General features: G+C 36.5%; 4 protein-coding genes across 4 annotated transcripts; 3 read left to right on the forward strand and 1 right to left on the reverse strand.

The window, feature by feature from the left end:
- Positions 1–4,682: 4,682 nt before the first annotated feature.
- Positions 4,683–6,232, forward strand: K444DRAFT_524977 (uncharacterized protein; the record flags this gene model as incomplete). The annotated part of the gene is made up of 5 exons (XM_024874403.1): positions 4,683–4,862; positions 4,924–5,049; positions 5,115–5,209; positions 5,271–6,043; positions 6,102–6,232. Coding segments are annotated over 5 exons (1,305 nt in total), but the record flags the coding sequence as incomplete, so codon positions are not given.
- A 362-nt stretch (positions 6,233–6,594) lies between these two features.
- Positions 6,595–8,028, reverse strand: K444DRAFT_641699 (FAD/NAD(P)-binding domain-containing protein; the record flags this gene model as incomplete). The annotated part of the gene is made up of 4 exons (XM_024884653.1): positions 6,595–6,717; positions 6,773–7,043; positions 7,096–7,412; positions 7,480–8,028. The coding sequence occupies 4 exons, from the start codon at positions 8,026–8,028 to the stop codon at positions 6,595–6,597; spliced, it is 1,260 nt and encodes a 419-aa protein (XP_024739191.1).
- Positions 8,029–10,973: 2,945 nt separating this feature from the next.
- K444DRAFT_557287 (HET-domain-containing protein) lies at positions 10,974–13,017 on the forward strand (the record flags this gene model as incomplete). Its single annotated transcript, XM_024876775.1, has 4 exons — positions 10,974–11,094; positions 11,327–11,532; positions 11,632–11,967; positions 12,015–13,017. Coding segments are annotated over exons 1-4 (1,566 nt in total), but the record flags the coding sequence as incomplete, so codon positions are not given.
- Positions 13,018–13,593: 576 nt separating this feature from the next.
- Positions 13,594–14,769, forward strand: K444DRAFT_557290 (uncharacterized protein). Its single transcript, XM_024876776.1, has 2 exons — positions 13,594–13,711; positions 13,758–14,769. Exons 1-2 carry the CDS (start codon positions 13,623–13,625, stop codon positions 14,491–14,493), a joined length of 825 nt encoding a protein of 274 aa, XP_024739193.1. The 5' UTR covers positions 13,594–13,622; the 3' UTR covers positions 14,494–14,769.
- The last annotated feature ends 12,770 nt before the right edge of the window (positions 14,770–27,539 follow it).

The raw sequence follows: 27,539 nt of genomic DNA on the forward strand, positions 1-27,539 counted from the left end.
TATGATTTTTAGTATAGCTAATCTAATATATTATATATTTATATATAAATACTTATAATTTCATTATTATAATATAATATATTTTTAATATATCCTTAATATAAAAATTTCTTTATAATTCTAGACTTTTAGAAGCCTTTTTTATACTAAAGATAAAGTATATAATATAATTTAGATATTAAACTTAAAAGGCAAAGAATTATAAAGGCTCTAATAATTATAAAACTTTATAAACTTAAATAAATTTAAATATTATAAAAGTATTAAATTTAATAGCCTAACTTTTAAATTATATAAGAGCTAATTAAAGAGTATTATTTTAAAGTATTAATTATAAATTTCAAATATATATATATTTATAAGAAAATAAGACCCAAAATAATACTAAGCTAATTATAAGATATAGGAAAAAGTATATTAGATATTAGGTATATTTTTTCTTAATTACCTTAACCTTAATAAATATTTATATATAATTTATTAGACCTTATATAATAGATTTATTTAGGAGAAATAAGATTAATTAGTCTAGGAAATTTAATAATAATAATTAGATTTCTATTTAATATAATAAGTAAAATACTAATAATAGCCCGGGTATTTTAGGTTTTATTTATAAAACTAAAGATATTATATCTATTAATTCTCTATATCTAATAAGAAAAAGAAATAATATATTTATATTTTTAATATACTTATTATTATATAATAATACTTATATAATTTATAAAATTAATTATAGTTTTCTTTATTAAAAAAGAAAATAGTAAAATTAAAAAAGAATCTAATAATCTATTACTATTATTATTATTAATAGCTTTAATATTATTATTACTATTAGAATTAGCTTTAGTAATACTTTCTATAATACTTTCTATATTATCCCATAACTTCCAGAAATTAGTAAATAAAGAAGAATTCTAATATATATAAGTTAATTAAATCTAAAAACAAGAGTCTATAGAAAGAATAAAGAATAGAAGCCAGAATTAAAAGAAAGAATTATATATATACTTTTATTTACTTACTAGTTTATTAGATTTCTTCTTATTTTTAAAGTCTTATATTTATACTAATAGGTAATACTTTCCTAAACTCTCTAGGTCTCCTTAATTTATTATTTAATTTCCTTAAGTTACTATATTTTCTAAATATTTTCTAGCTCTTTATAAATAACTTTAAGATAAAGATCTTTATATAAAGTCTTATTTTAGTATAAAATAAGGAAAATTATTTAAATACTTTTAAGGCCTAGATATATATTATAATAGGAAAAATTAAAGATAATTTAAATAGAACCTAGCAAGATTATAAGTTCCTGGGCTTTTTTATTATTAGAACTAGTATAGAATACTAGTTTATTTATATTATTAATAAATTAATAATAGTAAATAGGTTTACTAATATAAAGAAAGAAATAAGAGAATAGCTACTAAGAAACTATATTAGAAAGAGTAGAAAAGACTTAATTATTTATTTTAAATTAAAAGCTACTTATTAAAAAACATTTATTAGAATTTATATAAAGAATCTAGTAAAAGAAATAAGAGAAAACTTACTATTAATTTCTTTAAAAAGTTAGATAGTTCTTTACTTAGCTTTCTAATTCTTTATATTATTAAATATCTATTTATAGAGAACTAGCTATAAAACTATAATTTATAATTCTATAAGACTAGATCCGGCTATATTTTAATTTATAAGACCTTAAAGGGCTTTAGGTAGCCTATTACTAGTATAAGAAGTTATAGCCTGGGTAATAGCCTAAATAACTCTTATATTTATAGCCTATTAAGCTTATATAATAGTATAAGTATTACTAGAAAAGTAGTTAGGTTAAGTAATATAGCTTATAGTAAAAGGAAATATAAAAGAAAGTAATTATAAGGCTATTAGAATAGGAAGAGCCTAAAATAAAACAGAAATAGTATCTAGTAGCTATATAATAATAATAACTAGAGAAATAAGTATAGTAGATATTTCTAGAAAAAAAGATACGAGATAAGAATATTAAGAAAAGCTAGAAATCTAAAGTATTTCAGATATAAAAAGAGAAATAAATACAGGCGGAATTTCAGAGCTATAAGATTTAAGTTTACTAGTATTACTATTCTAAATAAGTAAAATAGCGGCTTCTATATTATATTTATTATTAATAAATTAATAGAACTCGTAATATTAGATATTACTATATTAGTATTTAGCTATAGGGCATATAGTATTAGAATAGGTTTTAAGAAATAGTAATACTATTTTAAGAATTAAGAATTTAAGAATTTAAAATATTTATATAATAAATAAACTTAATAATTCTATTAGTATTACTCTTAAAAGTAAAAAAGAAATTTCGAAAATAATATATTTAATAATAAATAATATCTATCTTAATATATCTAGTTATTTTATAACTAGCTTATTTAATTATCTTATATTATTAGAAGTATTACTAATAAAGGGCTATTCTTAAGTAAAGTTCTAGATTATTAGGAACTATATAGGTATTCTTCTAGCCTATATATTACTTATATATTTTATATTTATTAGAATAACTTATTTAAGAATTCTATTTTATATAATAATAGTATTATATTTATTAGTTAGTTTCTTGAACTTTCCTAATATTAGTAGCTACCCTAAGGCTATATATATCCGGACTATATATCGAAGCTAGTAATAAGCTTAAATATATAATTAGTTACTATTTCTATTAGTATTTCTTATATAAATATTAGCTATATTTATATTATAAGATATAAGCTTCTAATAATATTACTTTAGTATTTCTTTTAGTAGAAACTCATTAATATCTATATTAGTATATAAATAAACTATTTATATAAAGCTATATAAGATTATATTACTTATTCTAAACTAAATAATTATTAAGAATTATATTATAAAGCTTTATATTTATAAGGTAACTCTAATATTATACCTTATCTAGGGGCCTTATATATAATCTAAATAGCTTACTAACTATTATATTAGGCCTAAATCTGTTTTTTCTAATCTTATAGATATTTTATAAGTCTATAAACCTATATATCTTGTTTTAGATCTACTATATATAAAGTACTAGTAAAGTAATCCGGTTTTATAAGTATTAGTAATTATAATTCCTAATATAGGCTAGTTCCTAAAAGTAGTTCTATATATACTAATCGGAATTAGTTATATAATCCGGTATTATAATATTAGACCTAATAGCCTTAATAAAAAGTAGTATAATTATTAGTACCTAATACTTTCTTTTAATAATAAAAAAAATAAGAAATAGATATAGAAAAACGGAATTACTTATATATTACTAGTATAGCTAGTTCTTCTAAAGCTCCTATTACTAGAATTTAACCTATTAATTCTTAGTACTTTTCCCAGAAATAAAATAGTTCTTTATATATATAACTAATAAATCGGCTATTTATAAGAATATAAAGTATACTTTAGTAATAAGGGGAAGTTTAGAGCCTTAATTAGCCCTAAAGAAATAAAGGCAATAGCTTATTTAAATCTAAATCTAAAGATACTACTATATAACCAAATAAGTAATCTAATTAGAGATTCTAATATATACTTAAATAATATTATATAAATAAATATTAATATAAGTATATATCTCGATTCCAAATAATAATAGCTTATTATATTTATTAATTAACTAAATCCAGTCTGGCCCAGATATAATATATTTTCCCTTCTTAAACTATATCTGTTATATTTATAATATAATTACTTCGGAATTCAGGAATTATAATATTATATATAAACTCTCTCTATAAATAATAAAATATATTAGTAAATAAGGTTCTAATTTTCTAAGCTCGAATAAAATAGTAAAGTATAAAAAGGCTAACCGGGTTACTAGTAAACCTTATTAATAGAAGTATATATATAAATACCGCTATTTATAACCTATAACCCGCCTATTATTTAGCTTACTTTATAATATTATAAATAGTTATTTGTCTGCTATTTATTTATTTATTATAATTATATAGTAAATAAGACTAAGTTTCTTATATATATAGATAATTCTAGTAATTAAAACTATATAGCTATAATTCTTAAGATTCTTAAGTATTTTCTTATTTATATCTTTTAGATAATATAGGATTATAATCTATATATAAAGAAAAGATATATCTATTATTTAAATATATACTTGAATATTTTATTCTTGTAATTAGTATTTAATTATACGGGTATTAATATTAATTTTCTATAAATCTTTTAATCTTATTATAATTATTTTATAGGAAATATTTATATAAGCCTATTTAATAATAATATTATAATATAGTAAAAGATTTATAGAATATTATAGTATTTTAATATAATTAAATAGTATTTTAATATAATTAAATAGTATTTTAATATAATTAAATAGTATTTTAATATAATTAAATAGTATTTTAATATAATTAAATAAGATATTAATAGTATTAATATATTATAAGTTCAGGCTATATATTACTATTACAAAACACTTTTAGTAATATAAGTACTAAATTACTAGAGTAATAGTAAGGCGTATCCTAAAAATAGAGGGGCAGGTACGTACGGTTGTCAGAAATCAGAAAATCAAATCTCGCTTCTCTGTTTTGTCGACTAGCTAGCTGTGGGCCTCAGTAGAGGAGCTAAGGGAACTTGAATTTCCGAGAACCAGAGTTTTATAAAAGTGTCTGAGGAGCTACATCAGATCTTTCCACTGTCATCTACCCATTTTACATCTCACGCAGATTTTGGGCAGCGATGCCCCATCTCCACTGACATTGGCTATATGTTCTATTGGTGCACTTTACCTTACGGACCGGGAAAACGCAACGCTATTCAAAGACCTCGGCACGAGAGCTCTTCAAATTGTGAGCGATGAGTATTACAAGTTCAAGATCAATCCTTACGCTGACTTTCTAGGTTTACAAGGAGGAACCTGACACTCAGTGTCTGTGGGCAGTACAATGCAGACTTCTCATCACATGTGTCAATGCTTTCAATGGCAGGCCATTCGATATTCAAGTTGCCACGGAAAACATGACATTTCTACACAGGGTGAGCGCATTCGAAGATACTTGCTAGATACTCTCTTTATTTTGAGCTCTTCTAATCATTGCTAGGAATTACGTATAAGAATACAGGGTTTACGACCAAGAGTTGATGGGCTCAAAACAACTTCGTGGCCGAAGTGGAGAAACCGCGAAGCTTCGAAGAGGTATCCCCCCGAGTCCAGATCGTCCGTTGCGCGACCGAAATTTCAGAAACTGAGGCCGAAGCAGATTATTATTCGGTATTCTGATTCTAGGTAGCCTCATGTCGGTCACCTATGATCTCAGCCCTGGAGTTCCGATGGCTCCAGGTGTTGACCTCGAATTACCAGAAGATGAAGCACTTTGGGAGGCAGCCTCCGAAGACGAATGGCAGGCAACACGGGGTTCGATCCAAAGTTCCGGGTATGTCCCTGGGCTCAAAGCGGCCTGGAACTTTTTGGCATTTGGTAAAGGTCTCGACCCTTTTGGTGCCGAGTGTACGCCTTGGTCAACCTTTTCTGTCCTTGCGGTAATTCATCTCGTGATCAACCATATGTGGTATCTCATGCAAACTACTCAATATCTCACAATCTTTGCCCTCGATCCCGAGGTTGAACAGAAACTGGGATCTCTATCGGACATCTCAATATCGTCGGCGCTGGGAAGGTGCTACAAGGTGCTGACATCAGGGAGACCTGAATCGGAGCGTTCAAACGATGATCCTGAAGGTCCCATGATCTTCAACTGTCTGGCTCTTCTGCGAATCGGTTTTGTTCGTACCTCAATCGCCGGGGCCGCACTCAACCAAATAGTTCACCTCACCGAAAACGAAGCTACTAGATCCGAGGCAATTCGATCGTACGTCCGCTCCGAGATTCCCCGATCAGCATTTATTCCAGCCGCAGTGCAAAGGATATTCCAGGCCCTCTGTCTTCCACTCTCATCTGGGCATATCCTTACAAAGAAAACGGCGGCATTTACGTGGAGCATTGAACATGCGATTTCTGGATGGGAATGCGGTGAGTGTGAAATTATATCTTACACGAACAAAAGAAAGCTGCTAATTTCTCCTTTAAGCATTATATTTCACTAAGTGGATTCACGTCACCGAGACACAGACGCAAGGAATCCCGTTAAATGCTCAAGAGCAAGAGATCATAGACAATGTCCAGAAAATCTTGCTTGACATTGACGGAGACTGGGAGTGATTGGGGTCCATGGCTCCAGCTATTTGTCGTTTGTGGGCGGGCTTGTATGATGATACTTGGGTATGGGAAGGTATGCCACTCGGCAGGCTCAGAAAGGGCAAGAATCCACCTGAATCGCTTGCTAACTCTGATGCAGCCACCAGACGCATGGGCTTCCTGTTGCGAGAGCTCGCTTCAGCGTTTGAATCTCATGTTGTGTTCTGATAGAATAATCTATTCAATTGTTATCTAGCTTGTTTCAATATGAACACAAACTCTCTATGCAACTTGACTTACGACTTCAAAGCCAAATTATACTCACTTTAACAAACGAAACATCCAAGAAAATTGGTGAGTATAAACAACTCGTTTCCTGCCGGCCATTAAAGCACAACAGAGCGATGGGAAACTTTCATTCCATCCTTAGGTTCAGAATGGACTTCAGTAGTTGTCGAAGAGCTCTCGTCATAGTGCTTAGTGAAATCGTATTTGATATCATTGGAGAACTGCTTCACTTTAGCTTTTGCTTCACCAACTCCCTTTCACGCTGAACAAACTCACCAACTGCATCTTCCTCGAAAGCTCCTTATCCTCATTCGCCTTCCGACAGAGGTCTACAAAGCCGTCCACTTTTTCAGACGTATCGGGATCTTCGAGCAGAAGGCGCAGATTCTGACTTGAGACGACATCGATGACTTCGTGGTATTTTTGTCGGCGTACTTGGTCGTATTTGTCCAAAATCTCTGGAGACGCTTTGCCGAGGTGGATTCCGAGGAGGCAGTCATAGAGGTTTCCAACGTCAACGAGTCCGCCTGTGAGACCGAGTCCGCCACTTCACTTCGCGTTAGCACCTCACCTTGCGCACAAAATAAGACTCGACCTACAAAGGATTACACAAATGCGCCGCGTCAGCAGCAAGCAAGAACCTGCCAACGCGGAACTTCTCCGCACAGCGTTGATGCACTTTATACGGACTGATATTTGTAAGTCTATACTCGCTCGGCTCCGGATGTCCAGGCAGAATCTGCTTGAACTTCATTGGCTGTCGCTTGATATACTCTTCTCTTGAGAGGCCTGGGATATCGCCGTATGTGATTCGAAGGAGGCCGTCGGTCTGGATCTTTGCGACCATGTACCAGTGCTCGGGGTCGACGATGAAATTGGAGTCTAGCCAGTTAAATTTGGACATGTCGTAGTAGGTCTGAGGTTTGAGAGCTAGTTAGATTGTAATTAAGGGAAGGTGTGCGGAAGTAGGGGGAGGAAAATACATTAGTGGCAACGATCTGCTCATCCCACGTTCGTCCCGGGAATGCCATATTTCCAAATAGAGACCGTCGGATCTGGCTATTGCCTCCATCACAACCAACAATATAATCAGCGTACAATGTCCCAGGTCCTCCTGTCGTTTCAACTTTAACCCAAGCCCTCTCCTCATCCTGCCCTATATCCATAACTTTGTGTCCCCACTTCACCTCCACACCCTTCTCCTTTTCCAAACGAGCATAAACAATCTTACTCATCTTATCCAGCGGCAAGCACACCACTCTATTCCCTTCCGGCACGGATTCGGGCGTCATTGCAGCGAGCAAAGTGCCGTCAAGCTTCCGCCATGCCACCCCGTTGGGGACGAAACCAAGAGAGAGAATCTCGTCCAACACCCCGGCACGACGCAGTTCATCCACTGTTGGTGCAGCGTAGTGTGTTGCGCGGGGTTGGGCATCCAACGCTGAGGCTGCATCCAGAATAGTGACCTTGACGCCTTTTTGGGCCAGCAGGAGCGAGAGCACCAGACCTGAAGGTCCGGCACCGACGACCATCACCTGCAAATTTACGAAGTCAGAGGACTGGGGCTTGTTGAGACCGATCTGACCGAACATCTTATTTGCTGAAGAAGAGAGGGGAGGGGGGCACTGACCTCGATTCCATGACCTCGGTGGCCTTTTATGTGACCGTTCGTTGACCCATTCATAATTACAGCGAATTATTCTCCTCTGTCCTTTTCTGGGTTCTGATCTGTGATATTGAAACAACTTAGAATATTCAAGGTGATATAATGGCAATGGAAGTCACTATTTCTGGTGAACATAGCTACAGCTTCGCGCCCAGGGGGAACCCCGCCTTAATCCTCCCTCCCCGCACTCCGCTCAATCAGGCTTAGGCTGGGGTAAGCGGATACTCTTGAGAACTCCACGTCAACACTTCGATCATTTTTTGTTAGTGGAAAAACAAACTGGGGAACTCCCAATTTCTCCAAAGATCTAGAAAGTCTACTGTGCGGGGAAGTTTCCCCAAGACTGAAGTGTTGATAATGCTAATTATGGAGCCCTTCCGCCCCTGTTGATCATGTCGTTTGACAGCTCCTTGACTCCTTTTAGATCGTTCAGAAGAATTTCCTCCAAGCATTACCCATCATGCCTTTCCTCTGTGCTCTCGATGACAAGAACCTCTCACGCGTTCCGGAGTACCAGGCTCACTCGGAGGCCATCACGTCAAGCCTGAAGCATGGAACTGGAAAATCCGCTCACATTCTGCTATCACCTCAGCCATCAGATGACCCAAACGATCCACTCAGTGTGTCAAAAAAATAATTAAGGTAATTAATTATATTTAATTAAATCAAGTAAATAATTAATTATAATTTGATTATCGACTTTCAAAAAAAAAATTTAATTATTAGAAAAATTATAATTAAATATAATTAAATATTTCTAATTATCACGTGAAACCCATATAAAAGTTATATAAGTAATAAATTCTCATCTTTTTCTTTAAAGCATATACGACTAAAGCATAAAGAGAGTAAAGGTTAATTGATTTCCAAAGAAGAGAGAAGGAGAGCAAGGTAATATATATGTGAATTATTTGCTCTGGATATCACATGACCGCACCCACGTGACTAGAGAAGTCAAAACCCCTACTATAGTACTTATTTACAAAGATAAGTAAAGCGAGTAAAGGCGGAATACTAGCTATTAAGCTTATAATAGTAAGGCGATATCTAAATTAGGGTAAAATACGCTTTGCTTTTGCGCCATGACGCTTATATTATTTTTATAGTTATGTATAATAACACGTGACCCAGTAATTAATTATATTTAATTAAATTAAGCAAATAATTAATTATAATTTGATTACTACGATTCTGACTTAATTTAATTTGATTACCGGCCAATAATTATAATTAATTAAATTATTTGACACACTGGATCCACTTAACTGGCCCATGGCCAAAAGAATCACTTGTATTCTCATTATATTCTGGGGTGCAACTATGTATAGCAGAACAGTCGGTCCTCTTCTGAACACCGAGCTTTTCGTTATTGCACAAGAGTTCAACGTCACTATTGCAGATGTGGTTATCATATCGGCCTATCAACTGTTGATCGTCGCCCTCACAAGGCCCATTATCTCGGCCATTGGAAGAAAGTGGGGCAAACGGCCATGCCTGCTGATCTCTTGCCTCTTCTCTCTCATTGGATCCATTGTGGCTCCACTTCAAAAGATCTCAAGACCCTCCTTGCCGCTCGCGCGATCCAGGGTTTTGGCGTTGCGGCTTACGAGTCACTATTATTCCCTATTATTGGCGACCTCTTCATCGTCCATCAAAGAGGTCCTTACACAGCAATGGGGAATTTCGTTCTAGCTGGGGTTACTAATCTTTGTGGCATTGTCACGGGTTCAATCACTAATAACTTGGGCTGGAAGTACCTGTTTCACATCTTAGTTGCTCTCATTCAGCTCGTAGGGATCCCTTTTCAGCTGCCCCTTTTCAGCTGCCCCCTTTCAGCTACCCCCTTTCAGCTACCCCTTTTCAGCTGCCCCTTTTCAGCTGCCCCCTTTCAGCTACCCCTTTTCAGCTACCCCTTTTCAGCTGGGCCTCACCATTTGACCAAAATCCAGGATTATTAGATGCGATTGGCCGATAAATAAATACTAGCCAATTCATGGATATATTTGTGAATCAGTGATTATTCATCAAAAACCCATGATATTAACGAAACAGGCCATTGTATTGGTCAATATAGAATTTGGCGTCAGATACCGATATCGATACTGATACCAAAAATATCGATAAAGTATCAATACCTTAGGTATCGAAAACACCCCTTCCTAGAACGCCCCTTAGCTTTTGAATGATAAACCCTGCCTCTGCCAGCTTCTCCATCCAGCTTGCTTTGCCAGAGCATTCCCTACTTGCAGCTATTACATAGCATGGAATTGATCTCAACTCACTGAACTCAGTCCCCTAAGTCATCCTAGTACCCACTTAGGAACCGTATCGCCAAGCCCCTACTGGTAGCAACGGCTCGACATCTCTCCCGAGCCTGAGGTCACCGGATCCTCTTCAACAACAGCAGCAGCGTATGGGCTCACCTCTGCCTCATCCTCCGGTCGCCCAAATGGATCACAACTATGGCCAGACCTTGCCCCATCCATCCCTATACCCCAATATTATCTCGCATCCTACGGGTCATAATATGCGATATGTGCTTCCTATCACGGATTCTCGAGTCATGAGCGACGGCAATAGTAAGTCACCCTACATCTACTATTAGTTGAGCTCCATAAGTAGCATCCGAGGAGCGTTTTAACAGTATTGTCATTCGTGAACTAAGTTGAATCAGTCTTGTCTATCGACCGATCCACCCCGATCCCGAATCAGCCCCAGGCAACCCAGTTCTTATGCGGCCTATGCCAGGAGATTTTCCAAGAGCATGTCTGGCATGACCAACACACAACCGGGAATGAGAGTGGAGGAACTGTGGATCATCATCCAACATATGACAGCTTCATCAACGCCGTTGTCAAGGGCTGCTACATCTGTGTGCTGTTGTGGGAGCGCATTCCGCAAGACGCCAAGATGGCATTGCCTACATTGTGCAGTGATTATGTGCTGTTGAAATGCAACTTCTGGATGCAGCAGTATGACAAGTCACAGTTGAAACTTGTTGAAGTCTACACAAATTCAGCACATGACTTCGCTTTGCGCCCGCCGGGAACTAATGCTATTACAGTTTCGTTGAACAGTTCACCGACCAATGGTGCGTCGAGATCTTGTTCAAGCGTTGTTCTATGTATCATGCTGATGAACTGTTATTAATTTGGTGCTATAAGACTTCCCCCAATACGAACCGACAGTTGACGCAGGCCCGAATACCAATTCAAGTGCGGCCTGGGCCTGTATCGCTAGGTGGCTTGAGAGCTGCTCCAAGCACCATGCTTCATGTCGGCATCCAGATCAGTCCCCATACGCATCACGATATCCTACGAGACTCCTGGATGTTGGTGCCAACGATAGCGGCAACAATAATATTAAGCTCGTTGAGACCAATGCCGTAGTTCTTGAAGGACCGTATGCTACTCTCAGTCACTGCTGGGGTCCCGGACCTGTTACTTCTCTCACTAAGGCAACTAAACAGCAATTTTTGCTCGAACTGCCTGCTGTTCCAAAAACCTTCGGAGATGCCATTGTTGTGGCTCGGAAACTCCACATTCGGTACTTGTGGATCGACAGTTTGTGCATAATCCAAGATGACCCAGAAGACTGGCAAACTGAGTCTCTGCTGATGGATCAAGTCTATAAGAATGCTCTTTTGAATATCGCCGCTACTGCAGCGTCTGATAGTCGTGGGGGGTTATTTCATTCCAGACCTCACTTAGTTCCTTGTTGTCAGATAAAACTTGGAGAAGAATGGTTTCGCTTTTTTGACACATCTCTGTTCATTGCTGAGGTAGAAAACTCTCCGCTCCTGCAGGTGAGCGACCATCAGATATCTGCAACGTACTTGAGCTGATTATATAGAGAGCCTGGGTGCTCCAAGAACGTCTCCTCGCGCCGAGGGTCTTGCACTTTGGCCGCAAGCAGTTGTTCTGGGAGTGTAACGAGTTATGCGCCTCCGAGACATTCCCAGATGGACAACCACCTGGAGGAATCCAAAATGGCACACAGCAGATCCGTGCTAGAATCAGTGCAATGGTGCCTAAGTCGGAATCGATAACGAAAGGACACGAACGAGAAGTACTTGAAATTTGGCGCTCTATATTATTTCTGTACACAAGGTCGAACCTAACCTTCGGAACTGACAAACTACGCGCCTTGGCAGGAATTGTAAAACATATCCAGCCTCTCTTTGGAAACACCTACCGTGTAGGTATTTGGAAGGATAGCATCATACTCCTCCTTGGGTGGTATTGCTTCAGTGGGAGCTTGCGTCGATTGCTACCAAGACCGGTAGAATATCGTGCTCCAACTTGGTCCTGGTCGTCAACAGACAACCCCATCACCTTTTGGCTCCCGTTTCCTCGTTCTGAGACTGTCTTTGACTTGAAAGTATTAGCGTTCGAGACCACTACAATAGGAGACGACACTGCCATGCGTAACGGTAGTGGTTACCTGCTTGTAGAAGGACCGCTCAACTTAGTCACAATTGACAAGAACTGGATGCATTTTATCGTTGACGGGAGACCGATCACCTTAAGTAGAAGTGGCCGTGACGGGCCTTGGCTAGACGAGGACACGGAACTAGCGATGGATCTTTACTGTCTACCTCTCCACCATACCGTTGTGCCCAAAAACAGGGTTGCTGGTGAATACGACGATATGAACTCAGGTTCAGTAGAGGACGGAAACACCTACCTTATTAGCTTTCTGCTACTTAAGCCAAAAGGTGATTATCTTGGTTTTTATACCCGTTGTGGAGTTTGGCGTTCAGAAGGTACGGAGGGGCTGTTGCGTGTTCAAACTGGACGTGAAGCTCCGTGCCAGGAATTCATTGGGCTAGAGAGGGGTCATAGAATTAGGATTTACTAATAGTAGACCGATATTTATTATACTACTTTCCCAAATAGAAACCTCCTTTGTCAGCTAATATAAGTAGTATGCATATCTCTTGTAACCTTGCAAAAGTATCCCTTGGTCCGGTGAGACATTACCAGGCGCTAGCAAGGGGGGTGTGGCTGCACGCAAGCCTCTTGAAGCGTAATAAAACGAGATGAGGCTTGCGTGCAGCCACACCCCCCTTGCTAGCGCTGGACATGTCTCACCGGACGAAGGGATACGGCAACCAGAGGCCGCCATAATTACAGGGCCTTACAGGCTTGTCATGCTTAAATAATAGCACTCAAGCCCTGTAAATATTACTAATAGCGATATTCCTTCAGGCAACTGAGGTCCTAAGCCCCCTTGCTATGCCAGAGCTATGTGGCATTCTTAGGCTTGGCGCCCACCCCTGCCAGTTGCAAGACTTATGGCCGCGTCCTCCGTACCTGATATGTTATGCAGTCACAGCCACGTCCCGTCCCAACCTAGCACTGTTGCCAGAGTAACGAGCAACCTGCAACCTCCAACCTCGACGATCAATTTGTATCGTCACTACCTATTTACGAACTCAACTCGACTTTGAAGATCAATATGCCAGGCGCCCAAGAACACACGGAGGAATCAGCCACAGAAAATAGATCAAACCTTGTCATTGCAGAGAGATCTCCACCCAATTTGCTGTCAGGCGACCCCGCACTATTTGCTACACAGCTGACTTCTTCCAAGAGACCCACAACCCATCGTTGAGGTCCATGTTACTTCCCCGGAAGGGCAGACGCAGAGCTTCAAAATACACAAGAACTTCATATGCTATTACTCCCCCTTCTTCGATGCGGCATTCAATAGTAAATCAGTAGAAGGGGAAAGTCAGGGTCCGGAATTGGACGATACACCTCACGACGTGTTCGGTATATTCGTCAATTGGCTGTACATGCAAACGATCAACATAGAATCCAACCGTGAATGGCCTATCCGTTGCATGCTTCTCGTGAACATCTGGCTGCTGGCTGACAGAGTTATGGTTCCTCGGCTTCAAAAAGAGGCCCTTTGTTTACTGGGCGAGGCTGGGAGGATGAATGGAGAATTTCCGCCATCCCAATACCAACGTATTTACCGGAATACTACACAAGATAGCCCGCTCCGCGCCTGCATTGTCAAAATGTGGCGAGACCTGACTATCTCGAATTCCGAACTATATCCACGAGAATTACTCGTCGATCTTGTCAATAGACTAGGGCCAATAAAGCGTAGGCTGGAAGTAGAACGTTTCTGTGACGCGTTTGCGGCAGTTGATGAGGATTCAAACTTGTTCGAACCGTTCGATATGGACTTTGAACCATTAATCGCGGAGAAAACTCGGGTCAGCTCAGATATGCTTGAGGCACCCCAGGAGGGGAAGACGAAACGAAAGTTGGTCCAGACAGGTTTTACGGAAGAAAACATAAGAGGCTCTATTGCGTGAGGAAACTACAGTTTTCCCATCCTTTGAACGAGTGCTAGGGTGTTGATAGGAATAAAGAGGTACGCTCCATCCAGGCTGTGGATTTTCTTTTGGGCTTCTGATAACGGCGCCGCTGCTTACGAATCTAATACTATTTTTTGAATATCCATGCTCTCGTTCTTCTTTAACGTTTCTTACCTTATTGGGCCATTTGCCCAGTGTACATCGAGTTGCTGTCATGTGGTATTTGTTGTCACTCTCCATGTCTTTCAACCCTTCCTTGAGAACCGTTTTCCTAACACCCTCTTTCCACAATTACCTAATCAAATTTGCAAATCAAGTATAGTTTCTTCAAAGGAGTGAGGATCATCACAGTGTTTTGAGGAAACATATTTGGCATTGGCATGTTGAATTTGTGGACGGACCACCGAGAAGAAATTTGAAGTTGGCAGAGGGCTATATGCCGAGTCCCAGGCAGTTTCCATTTTGAGAATGCAAGCTGAGTTAAAACATTCGAAAACTGAAGAGCCAGCGCGGCGAGTAATGACTCGGATGAGAGAGCGTGGCGGTGCGTTATGCATCTAGTTAGCTTCCCCACTACACCTGCTCTAGCACATTCAACCGGAGGCCGCATAGGTGAAGATGTGCTGTCTTTCACTGCTTTGCTATATAAACTTGGTCAGATATCCTAATTCTTTGAGATTGCATCTACAAAAGGAATGATGGACGAGTACAAGGTCGGCGGAGGCCCGAACCTTCCCAATCCCACGAGTGTCTCATTGTCCTGTGCCAACTCTCTTTTACCCCCTTGATCTGTAAAATATGCCACCTTTTTGCTGCTCCAGGAGCGTACTGCAAACTATGAAGTGATTTCTTGTTGTTAATCCCGATTTTGTTGTCAAAGTCCCGACGAGAGGCTTCTCTATTCAGCTCCACGTCTTCTTCCAAGGGGGGAAAAGCAATTTGAATTGAAATCCAACCGATATCACCGCACGGAAGTAAAAGAGCACTAGAGGGGACAGTGTGCCAGTAAGGACTGCAAAGCAGAGCGATGAAATTGTTTTAGATCAATGATTATGACACGGCAGGTAATTTTATACCCTGGTGCTCACGAAGCGTCAGTCGTCCGTGTCAAAAGTGACAATACCGAAATAAGGGCGCTCCGCAAGAGTTCAGAAACGATAGGCTGAAGTTTCCCACGGCTATAAAAAACGGACCACTTTCCCATTCTCTTCTTTGCAAGACTGATATAAGCGATTTGAACGATTCAAGGGAGTCGGAAATACCACGGGTCCAAAGAGATGATTCTGCCCTAAGCTCAACTTGTCCCTTTCTTTTGAAATAGTTCCAATCCTTCAGAGGCTGGAGTGTGTATACCAGCTGCAAATATGTGTTGTCAAGCCGTACTTTGTTGTCAAGTCGCACTTTGTTGTCAAAATCTCGCTCGTTATTACAATGTCCTTGTTCCAAAGACCGGATATTGGGTCTTCTCCGCTTCACATGTTAACTCTGCACCCAGCCTTGTCGAGGATAATGCAACGAAGTTGAAACATGAAGAGGTCGCAGTGTGGCAGTAACGAGTGTTACTTATACGAAGGCGTGCCGAATTGAAAACTGTCCGTTTCGCTAAGCGAGAGTTTTGAAAATTATTCCCTCACCTTTAAAAAATCGTAATAAAACTCCCTAAAAGTTTAGAACCACGAAACCGTCAAAAAAGATACTTTTGACTTCTTTTCTATTACTTAAAGCTCAATTTAAAGTATTCAGACTTGGTAGTACTACGATGCGTAATTTTCAAAAACTAGAGATCTTAGTATTCCTTGCCTTAGGCGAAAATGGACGGATTTCAATTCGATACACCTTCGTAACGCTCACCTAACCTCAGTCCATAGTACGAGGCTGATCGAGTCTCAACCTTGAAGCGGATGAGTTATTTCGTATTATTCCGTATTTCATCGTTTTTTCCCCCGTTCACTAGCGTATTCTTCTATCAATTGATGCCGCGTATTCTTTGAGCAAAGCTGCATTAAGGAGATTAGTATTTATTGCACCTAACCTATTTACGAGATGAACTCCTTGCCCTTGCTCTTTTGTGAATAAACATCGAGCATATTCACTAACCGCAGCTCCTCTAAGCAAAAAACAAGCGAAGTCGGGACAACATGCCCCGCTTTGCCCACGATATAAACCGCTCTTTTCTTGACTCTAGGTAAAAGAATTATACTCGAAGAAGGATGCCAAATAACCCTTGCGGAACGGCGCGGTCTGTCTTATCCCTAATGAAAGGAGACAATATCCCTAGCCCTGAGCTTTTCTCTTTCTCTGTGAAAGCTTTCGCACCTACACTCATGTCCATTATTACCTTTATTGCAAAGTAGTACTGTCACGCTGGTTAAGCTTGTCAGTGCATTATTTACTATCAAAGTCCCGACGAAATCTCCTTTCCTTATAGCTATGCACTTTAACGAAACGATACCCGTCTCACACTATCTAGTTCAATGAAGTGCTAGTAAGTGCGTAGCGTGACTATGCCTGCAAGTGACTTGAGACACAGCCACAGTGCATCCAGTCGGAGGGCCTCCTTCAAGGTTATTATTATCAAATTCACGTCAAAGGGGCGCGATTTATCGACTTACGGGGGGCTTTTCCTCGGGTAGATATGTCTGGCATGTTACTGTGTAAATGAGGAGGATTGTCTTTCACTAAGTGGTAGATAAACAAAATCAATATACTGATCTATCCCCATAATATAAGCCTCTCACTGTGCTCTTTTGAAAGAAGGCAAGGCAGGGATAAGGGAACTCAGACGCAATATACTAACCTCTGCCCACGCATGAGCCCTTCCACTTGCTCTTTCTAAAGCAGGTAATAATAATAAATGTTAGCTCATTATCCTAATCCTCCCTACGGCATGAACTTCTCACAATGCTCTTTGAGAGGAAGTGAACAATATCGGGAGTCAGCAGTGTATTTCTCACTGCCTACAACATGAATTATTCACTCCCCTCAAAAAAATAAGAAAGGTAAAAGTTAGCAGAACTTGCTACTCTTTCTATAAGGGTTGTACTGCCCTGCTTGCACGCAATAAACTACTTCCCACACGCCAGGTACCCCTCTCCTCGCACGTAATGTACTGCCCTTCTCGTGATATATAAAAGCATCTCCCTACCTCTAGATTCCGTAAATTAAAAGGGAATAGTCACGTCGCATGGCGAAGATTACGTGGCCATTGTCTATAACAATTTACGAAGCAAAGCAAAGTGAGCTAAGAATGCCCCTATTACCTAGAAAGCTAAGATATCCCGACCATTATACGTCTCACCTCTTTGTGTGCCCACCTTCCCATTGTTGTTAATACCCCCTTGTTGTCATTCCCCTCTTTGCTATCAATTCCGATGAAACAAAGAAGCAAACCACACTGTAATCTTTATACCCACTCTAGATTGCAAAGACTGTGATAGAGCACGATAGAACCCGCGATAGAGCTACGTATCTCAATAGTGTTGTGTTGTGTGATAGAGTCGCCGGCCATCGAGGTTTGGTGGGCTGTTGCCCCATCCCATGGCGAAAGGATACGGGTCGATCTCAAGGCAACTGCGGTCCAATTTATCGCCTTGTAATCAACCAAGTTTAGCACCAGCTATAAAGGGTCTTGATTCACCAACGTGAATCACAGCAGTGTAAAGAAAACGAGGAGGTGAGGTGAGTACGAATTGGCTGCCGAGTGGCCTGGGAAGTGTACGCGAGGAAGTATAAGGAATCCCAGTGTGGGCTCCGATAAATTATTGATCGGGATTATCAATTAGTAATCATTATCGGCTAAGCGATTAATAAATGATCAATATTAATAATTATTGTCGATAAAAGTGGGCCCAGCCATTAAACGAGCCCTATTACGGCTTTCTAGTTTAATTATAAACCGATTAGTATTAAGATTAGTATAAAAGTATACTATTATTACTATACTATTAGACTTTTTAACTTTTTATTTAATAGTCTATTATATAATATAGACTAGCTAGTATCTAATCCAGTTATTAATAATTCTATTAATAAAAGTAGGTCTAGCTAGCCCTTAAGCAAGCCCCATTACCTCAATAATTATTAATAAAAGTGGGCCCAGCCAGTTATTAAGCGAGCCCTATTACCTTAATAATTATTAATAAAAGTGGGCCTAGCCATTAAACGAGCCCTATTATGGCTTTCTAGTTTAATTATAAACCAATTAGTATTAAGATTAGTATAAAAGTATACTATTATTACTATACTATTAGATTTTTTAACTTTTTATTTAATAGTCTATTATATAATATAGACTAGCTAGTATCTAATTTAGTTATTAATAATTCTATTAATAAAAGTGGGTCTAGCTAGCCCTTAAGCGAGCCCTATTACCTTAATAATTATTAATAAAAGTGAGTCCAGCTAGCCTTTAAGCAAGCCCTATTACCTTAATAATTATTAATAAAAGTGAGCCTAGCTAGCTATTAAATAAGTTTTATTATATGAATATCTCGCTTTCTAGTTTAATTATAAACTAATTAGTATAAAGATTAGTATAAAAATAAACTATTATAAATATATTATTATACTTTTTATTTAATAGTCTATTATATAATATAGACTAGCCAGTATTTAATATATAATACTAAGATTTATATTACTATTTCTTCTAAAAAAGATTAAAATTTTTATATTTTCTTTTATTCTCTCTTTAATATATAATAGTACTTTATTTTCTATTATTTAAATATAGCTTCTAAATCTGCTTTATTAATTTATTAAGCCTCTACTAATATAAACTCGACTTAATCCAAATCTAATTCTAAATAAAAAGAACTTATAAGAGCTATTTGGGCTTATACTTATTTCAGGTATCTAGATATAGGAGAACTACCTAAATACTATTATTATTTTCCTTATAAAAAGAAAAATCTACTAAATATTTATTTGACTTTAGTCTTTACTAATTAATATAATTATCTCAAGTTAATATATAATATTACTATTAAGAGCGGATTAGAAATTAGTCTACTTTAATTAAAAGTAATTAACTAGCTATAATAGCTTTACTTATAAATAGAGTTATCTGGCCAAATAACTAAAATTAATATATATATCTTTTAATAATATCTTAATTAGGTAGTAATTTATAAAGCTTTAATTTCATTAATTATTATCTATAATCTATCTTTTTAAATAGTTAAATAGCCCGAATTTCATATCTTTTATTAAATATTTAATCCAGAATCTTAGCTCTTTCTTTTTATAACTCACTTTTATATAAGAAAAAAGCTTAGGAAATACTAGATTAGCTCAAAAGATATTATATAATAAAAACTCTAGTCTATAGTTTCAAGTATTTATCTCGCTTTTAATATCTAAACTTTTCTATAAGAATATCTTCTTTTAGGTATTATTATATATTTTATTAAATAATAAAATAAGAATTATATAAAGGCCTTTCTAGCTCTTTATATAATATTAAGTTATTTAGGAGAAAACTAATTTATGGTTTTATAACCTATACTTTAAGACTATAGTATTACTAAATAACTTAGAGCTATTATTAGTAATAATACTAGTATAAATAGTATATTATATTAAGCTATTTAGGCTTATTTACTAAGGGAAGAAGAATTAGAATAAGATACTTTATAATAATAAATTTATTATTTAGGACATATTATTAATCTTTCTATATAAGCCTTTTTATTTTATAATATTTTTATAGATAGAGAATTAGAGGCACTTAATAAGTAAGAGAACTTGGGAGATTTAAAAGCCCTATTAAGTAATAAGAAAAAACAAATAAAATTTCGATTTTTGGGATTATTAAACTAGCTTTATAATATTATTATATATATTTATTACTTTTCTAGTCAAATTACTAGATTTAAAGCTTTTATTAGAAAAATAATTTCTCTTAATAATCGGATATAATAGAATAGCTAGTATATAATATTTAATATTACTCTTTAGTAATATACTTATTTTAATACCTATTATAAGAAATATCTTATAGATCTAAAATTAGATTACCTTAGTTCAGAAGATTAGGGAAGGCTTTGGATAATTTCTATCTTTCTTAAACTATTCTATAAAGCTATTCTTAAGACTTAAAAAGATACTATAATTATTAATTAGGTGCTTTTTATAATAAATATTTTAATTCGAATATTTAATAAATTACTAATAAGTAATAATTTTTATACTAATCTTTATACTAATCTTTATACTAATCTTTATACTAATCTTTATACTAATCTTTATACTAATCTTTATTACTTGAATTAATAATACTAATTATAGTATAATAGAATATATATATAAATAATAAAGACTTTTATATTTGAATCTAAAAAGAATAAAAAATCTTTAATATATATTATTATAAGTCTAATAATATACCTCTTTATACTACTACTTTTATACTTTATTTGAATTACTATATAAAGTATATTAGGGCTAATTAGGAGAAAAGATAGATTTAGCCTACCTTAACTAAAGTCAAAAAGCTTTAGAAGAAATATTAAAATTAGATATTTGCCTCTAATAATTTAGTACTAGTTAAGGAAATTAAATAGCTAATAGAGAAAGAACTAGATAATTTTAATAAGATTATTCAGATATTAGGGGAATATATATAGCCAATAAGTTAAGATAAATATAAGAATTATTATTAGAAGAAGCCATATAATATTAGGGACTTATTTATATTTTAATAGTAGTATTAAAATATATAAAGAAGGTATTAGCTAAAGCTCTTACTTATAATAATTAATATTCTCTTAATTCTAGTAATAAATACTAAAGTAAAGTAAATCTTTTTAGGTACTTACTATATAGTATTATGAAATAGAATTTAAATAATAGCTAAGACTTTAGAGATAATAGAATATTTAAAGTATTAGAAAAGAAATAGGATTTTAAGTATTTTTATTAATACTAGTAAGAAGTAATAAGATTAGTATAAAAATTAGTATAATTGCAATTATTTTCTTTATAATTTATAATTCCTAGTATCTTAAAGATATAGTATCTAGCTAACTACTACTTTTACTAAAGAAGTTTCTTAAATATTATTAAATAGCTATAGTATTTTCTATAACCTATAACTCAGAGTTAGATAGGAAAACATATTAGTATAAGCTATTCTTTAGCTTCTTTCTAGTATATACTAGTAATATTACTACTTTATAGCCTTTTCGAGATTTAGTAAAGAAATAAAAGCTAGTAGTATTTAATTTAGTCTCGGATTCTGGCTACTAAATAATAGAACCAGGAAAGTTAACCTATTTATTATCTCCCTATATCTAACTAGTCAAGTTTCTCTAAATAGCCTTTTTGCCTGGTATAAAGAATTTAGTAGGACTAATAAGTATAATATAGTTATTATATAATAATTAGTAATTAATATAAAGATAAGTAAAATCCATACTTACTATATAATAATCTAATCTTATAGAATAAGAATCTTTTCTTCTTTTATTAAGTTTCCTATTATATTATAAACTTAATATATTTATATTTCTATTTTAATTAGTTTTATACTAATCTTTATACTAATCCAAAAAAAAATTATATATCTTGGCTAAAGCTCTTTATATACTATTAGCTTTTTCTTTTATTTTATTCTCTAAAACTCGCTTAATCTCTTTCTCTTAATTAAGCTTTTCTTTAGTTTTTTATATCTCTTTAAACTATATATTATTCTCGGAATTATATTTAATATCTTCTTATACCAGGTTACTATTATCCCAAGCTATATATAAGCTATTATACTTACTATAGCCAAGTAATTATTTAACTACTTTCTAATTCTTTCCTTATTATTCTCTAAAGCCAGATTAGTATAAAGATTAGTATAGGAATATTCTAAAAATACTTCCTTAATTTAATACTTATAGTAGATTCCTATATTATTTCCTACTATTTTAATAATAAAGTACTTTTATATACTATTGAGCTTATTATTTTATATTTTACTATTATAATTATACCTTAATTTATTACCTTTACTTTCTTAATCTTAGTATAAATAGGGTCTTTTATAAGAGCTTTATTATACTTATATACTTTTATAGTATTTGGGTTTTAAGATAGATCCATTAGTACTTTTCTCTTATAAGTAGTAGTATAAACAGATCCGATAAAAGAGGCTAGTTAAGATACCATATTAATATAACTATTATCCTATAATATTATAATTAGTATAAAAATTAATATAATATAAGTATAGATTTACTTTAGGCTCTAGGGATAATTTAATAATAATTAGTAATATTTTATAATTATTAATATATTTAGTATACTAATTATAGTCTATTATTATAGAATATATTATAAGAATAATCTATATAGAGATTAGTAAATTAATTAGTATATTAGAATACTAACTTATAGGTTATAGTATAGAGTTATATAATAGTATAGTTAAGTAATTAAAAAGAGATTAAAAGATAAGTAAGATAAAGTAAAATAAAATTAACTTTATAATATAAAATAATTCACTTTTAAGATATATGAAAATTTTTTTAAGCTATTACCTTACTCTTTCCTATTACTTTACCTTAGCTAATATCTTTCTTTTAATTATACTATTTTAATTCCTTAATTAATCCCTTAATTAACTCCTTTTATAGTATATTTCTTAATTTATATTAATTACTATACTAATTAAGATATAGTAATTATAATCTCTAGTTAATTATTTAATTATAGTATAAACTAAGTAAATTAATAGCAAGTATATTATTTCTAGAAAGGCTTTTATAGGCAAGGCTCTAAGAAAGATATTTAGTAGAAAAGGCTATATTCCTGCTATTATATAAAAGAAAAGAAAATATAGGTTTAGACCTAGTAATTAGTTAATTAGTAAAAATATTAGTATATCTACTAACTGGATTTATAGCTAAGGCCCTTTAAGAAATTAAAAAATATTAGAGAAGTACTAATTTATTAATTCCAAAAGTACTATTTTATTAATTAGTAAAGGAGATTTTGGCTTAGGAAAATAGATAAAATATATATATTTAAGCTTTGGCTTTATATACTTTATAAGAGTCTATAGAGGCGCTTCTTATTATAGAGTTTGAGTATAAGTTATTTTTTTTTAATTATACTAATTTTTATACTAATCTAATTCTAGTAATAAACCTTATAGCTATTTATATAAAGCGGGTTATTATCCAGAAAAAGAATATAAAGCTAGTCTAATAAATGAGATTAGGAATAATGAGTATTAGTAAGGTTATTAAACGTCTTATAGTAGTACTATAGGGTAGTTAGTTTATTTGGGTTACTAGTAAAGTAACCAGGTTAGGTATTAGGGAATTAACCTTTATATCTAAGGCAAAGCAGTTAGCTAGCTATTAGATTAATAAAGCAATAACTCAAATTATTACTTTTTTAATATATCTCAAATTAGTTATATTCTTTAAAGAACTAGTTAAAGATTAATTAATTAATTAATTAATTAATTAGAACAGAGAGCAGGAGGGGCAGATTCTGCCGGGCCCCTTACCGCCTAGAACGATAATTATCGTCAATTATCAATAATTATCGATTATTGACAAATTAGCGCGATTATCTAATTATCGCTTATCGAGCTTATCGGAGCCCACACTGAGGAATCCTCGTCCCCTTTTCTCAGGAACTCAAGTTAATATTACCTTTGTAGGACACCTTGGAAGAAAGATAGCAGATGCTTGCAAAGAAGAGTCATGACCCTCCTCGCTCCCCCTTTATTCACTTCTCTTTTCTGCTCTGTCTGTTCTTGGCCTATGAAACGACGGCGGGCAAAGCCGAACTCACACCTCCTCGTGGTGCCTGCCGGGGACTCTGTATAGTTTACTCTATACAGATAGCAAAGATCTGCTGTAAGCTTAGCTTGCACGATGATCAGAGTCGCAATCGACGTTGCGCGAACCTCTCGAATTCAAAGAAGCCACCGTGGCCATTTCTCTTACCTACCGCGAACTTAACCACGACTCGAAATACGACCTAATCGACTGTATCGGCATATTGCCTTACGACAATACGCACCTTCCCCTAGCTAGGTCTCTATTGCCTATACCTGCGACGATATTTATACCCCGACCGGCCACGAAGCCACGAAGGAGGATTAAGGGCGAGGATATATGCGTTTTAGAGGGGTGGAGGGGGCTATTATACGCTGAGGGGGTGACTCTATGTCTAAGTTCATAAGAGAGGGGGATACTGTATGGAGGGAAGGGGAAGGGAGAGAGGGAGGGGAGAGTAGAGGTTAAGGGGGCAATTTTGGACTTGCGAGGGCTCTTTGCATACGTCGCTTACTGCCAAAGGAAAGGGTCGAGAATACTATTATTGAGCCTGTCTAGGGGACTTTAGATTTCGTTCGAGCGACCTGGGGCTTGGTTCTAAAGGCCTGGATACCTCTCTTTGGTAGCATATATGGAATCTGGTAGCCACCCTAACCGGCGAGGGAGGTTCACAGTCACAAGCTACGGCATTTCCGGAGGCCAGAAGATGCAAAGGGCTGATTTATCGGATTGAATTGCTTTCTGGGGTATATAAGGGCACTGTAACACCGCGGGATTAGGGACCCGGGGCTACTTAATAGAGGATGTCGTTTTCCCCTTGTGGTTTTGGCCATTCTATTAAGTAGGACTTTATTTTAAATCCTTAGCTTAGCACGTCCTCATACCCTTCGGGAGGTTAGGAGTACTTTGCCTTTCTGGCTACTCCCCCGGACGTAAATAACTATCATTATCATCATCATCATCGCCTATGAAACGACGATTACCACGAGCGGAGTGCGTTGGGTCACCTCTGCTCTGCTCTGCTCTGCTCTGCTCTGCTAATATCCCGATGTGCAGAAGGAAAGACATATATCCCACTTTGGTATAATGTAGGATTAATCTGGATTTAGTTAGGAGGCTAATACACAAGTCGTAGTTGACGCTGTATTAACGCGTGAACAGGTATATCTCAGCTCATACAGTAAAGAATTTAGTATACCCGTAGTAGTCCCTAAGCCGGATTCTCAATACGATATTGGCATTTTGATAGTTGGCCTGGGGAAAGAGTGAGAATCCTTTGTCTAGAGAGCATAATAGAGCTTATTGTTCGAAAAAATTGTTCGAAAGACGAGTATAATAATAGCAAGAAGGGGCGAGTTGAGGGAGGCGGGGTTTCCTTTCCTTGCGCGAGATGCAAGAGAAGCTGCTGCGCGGGCACTAATACTCCGTGGCCAAAACGGCACCGCGATAAAGAAAAAGAGTACACCTGGGCATATACTTGCTCCCCCCACCCCCCTTTATTGCATGTGAAGATTCATGTCTATATATATGAGCCGCATAGGAAAAGTATTGTCAATTTCTGTCTTGCTGTCATTCTCCCCCTGCTGTCAAATATCTGAGGAGAATCCACCCCGTTAACATCTTAAGAGTGTGCGACAACCTTCTGTAAACAGTACTCAGGTTGCCCGTCCTCTCGATGACACTATAATAGCTACCTATATCGTTCACCTCAATGGCTAATCCTATGGTGATAGAAGGTGTCATCGGAATCTGCAAGCTAGCGCTCTGCTTCCCCGGCGACGGTTACGATTTATCGACTTGCGATCGGCGTTATTTCGGCTTAGAGAGATCTTTTGTGAACATGTTGGTGTAAGGTTGTAGTGAAGAGGGATGAGGAACAGGTGAAAGAAAGAAGGGATATACCGCGCTTGATTGTACTGTACCTGAGAAGAGAACAATGGGGATAAGAGTGGAATGGGACATTGTAGTAAGGAGACCGGAGTGTGGAGAAGACAAGAGTCTTGCGTTGATGCTAAGACTGTGGTAATGAAATAAGAGAAGGTAAGAAGGGGTGGTGTGCTGAATTTGATTGCGCATCTAATCGAAGAACAGTGTATGCTAACTTGCCAGGTTGCAGTTGGTAAAATGCACCTTGAGGTTGAGGTGGTTGTACTAAAGCTTGCAGGCAGAACGGGCTTGAGGATGAGGTAAGTAGGTGTACAGATTGCAGCTAGTTGAGCGAGTATCGGGGACGAAGTGGTTTTCACAAAGCCCGGCGGCTAAACGCACCTTGTCGCCCAAGAGGTTGTACACAAAAGATCCAAAACAGAACAAAGCGCGAGGAAGCGACCGCAGTCCCAATACCGTCAGTCCAACTGTCGCCGGAAGCCTGGCAGCAACTCGACTTGCTCCTCGCCGCGAGACCGGCCAGATAGCCCCTGGACAGCACACCGCATATCTCGACCTGGAGCTCGATGTCATTAGCCTATCCCATCCCAAATCAGCGTCAGCGAGCCCGCTCTCGAAGATTCGTCATCTCCGCGAGAGATGCCAGGCCCTGTCGAAGAACGAAAGCTTCAGGAGGAGCTAGAGGCTGATCGGCTCGGAGCCAGACGATCGATCGATCGCTTCGCTGCCTCCGAAATACATACACTGGGCACCGACAAGGTTTCGAGCAGCGATTTCTTCTCCTGTTGTTTGGATAGCCTTCGTTGTCGGATTCCCTCGGCATCTTGCTGGGCATCCTTGAGTTCCTCGGCGATTGCAGTGTTTGATGATTGAGTCTGGGTCGGCTCGTGATCGGATCCAGATGAAGAGTTGAGTGTGCTTGTGTTGGAGGGAGGGAGGGTTGGATCGATCGATTTCTGGGTTGAGATTGGATGTTCGAGGGTTGCTGGAGTGCCTGCTCCTGCAAGCCTGGTGTTGGCTGGCTTCTGCTCTTGCACTGGAAGGGATCCTACTCGGGTTTGGTCGGTTCGTCGAGGCTGTGGACGTGAGGCGTAACAGGTAACACCTGTTCGTAAGTGATGTCATCGAGGCGAGGATGATGATAATGGTGGTAGCTTAGACCGTATGTTGGTAGTCTAAGTAGCGGGGTTTGGCAGCTGGATTCGGAGCGAGGGAGGAGGACCGGAAGGTCTTGCCGCTGGCTGCTAAGCCAACTATCGCATGCATCTAGCTCAAACTTGGATCGGTAACGGCAACGATGGGAAGAACTCGCTATACAGCGCGAGCTAACACCATGAAGCTTGATTGTATCCGAGGCTGCTGTTGGTTAAACGTCCT

Source organism: Hyaloscypha bicolor (assembly GCF_002865645.1).
Source record: "Hyaloscypha bicolor E unplaced genomic scaffold K444scaffold_53, whole genome shotgun sequence".
Classification (NCBI taxonomy): domain Eukaryota; kingdom Fungi; phylum Ascomycota; class Leotiomycetes; order Helotiales; family Hyaloscyphaceae; genus Hyaloscypha; species Hyaloscypha bicolor.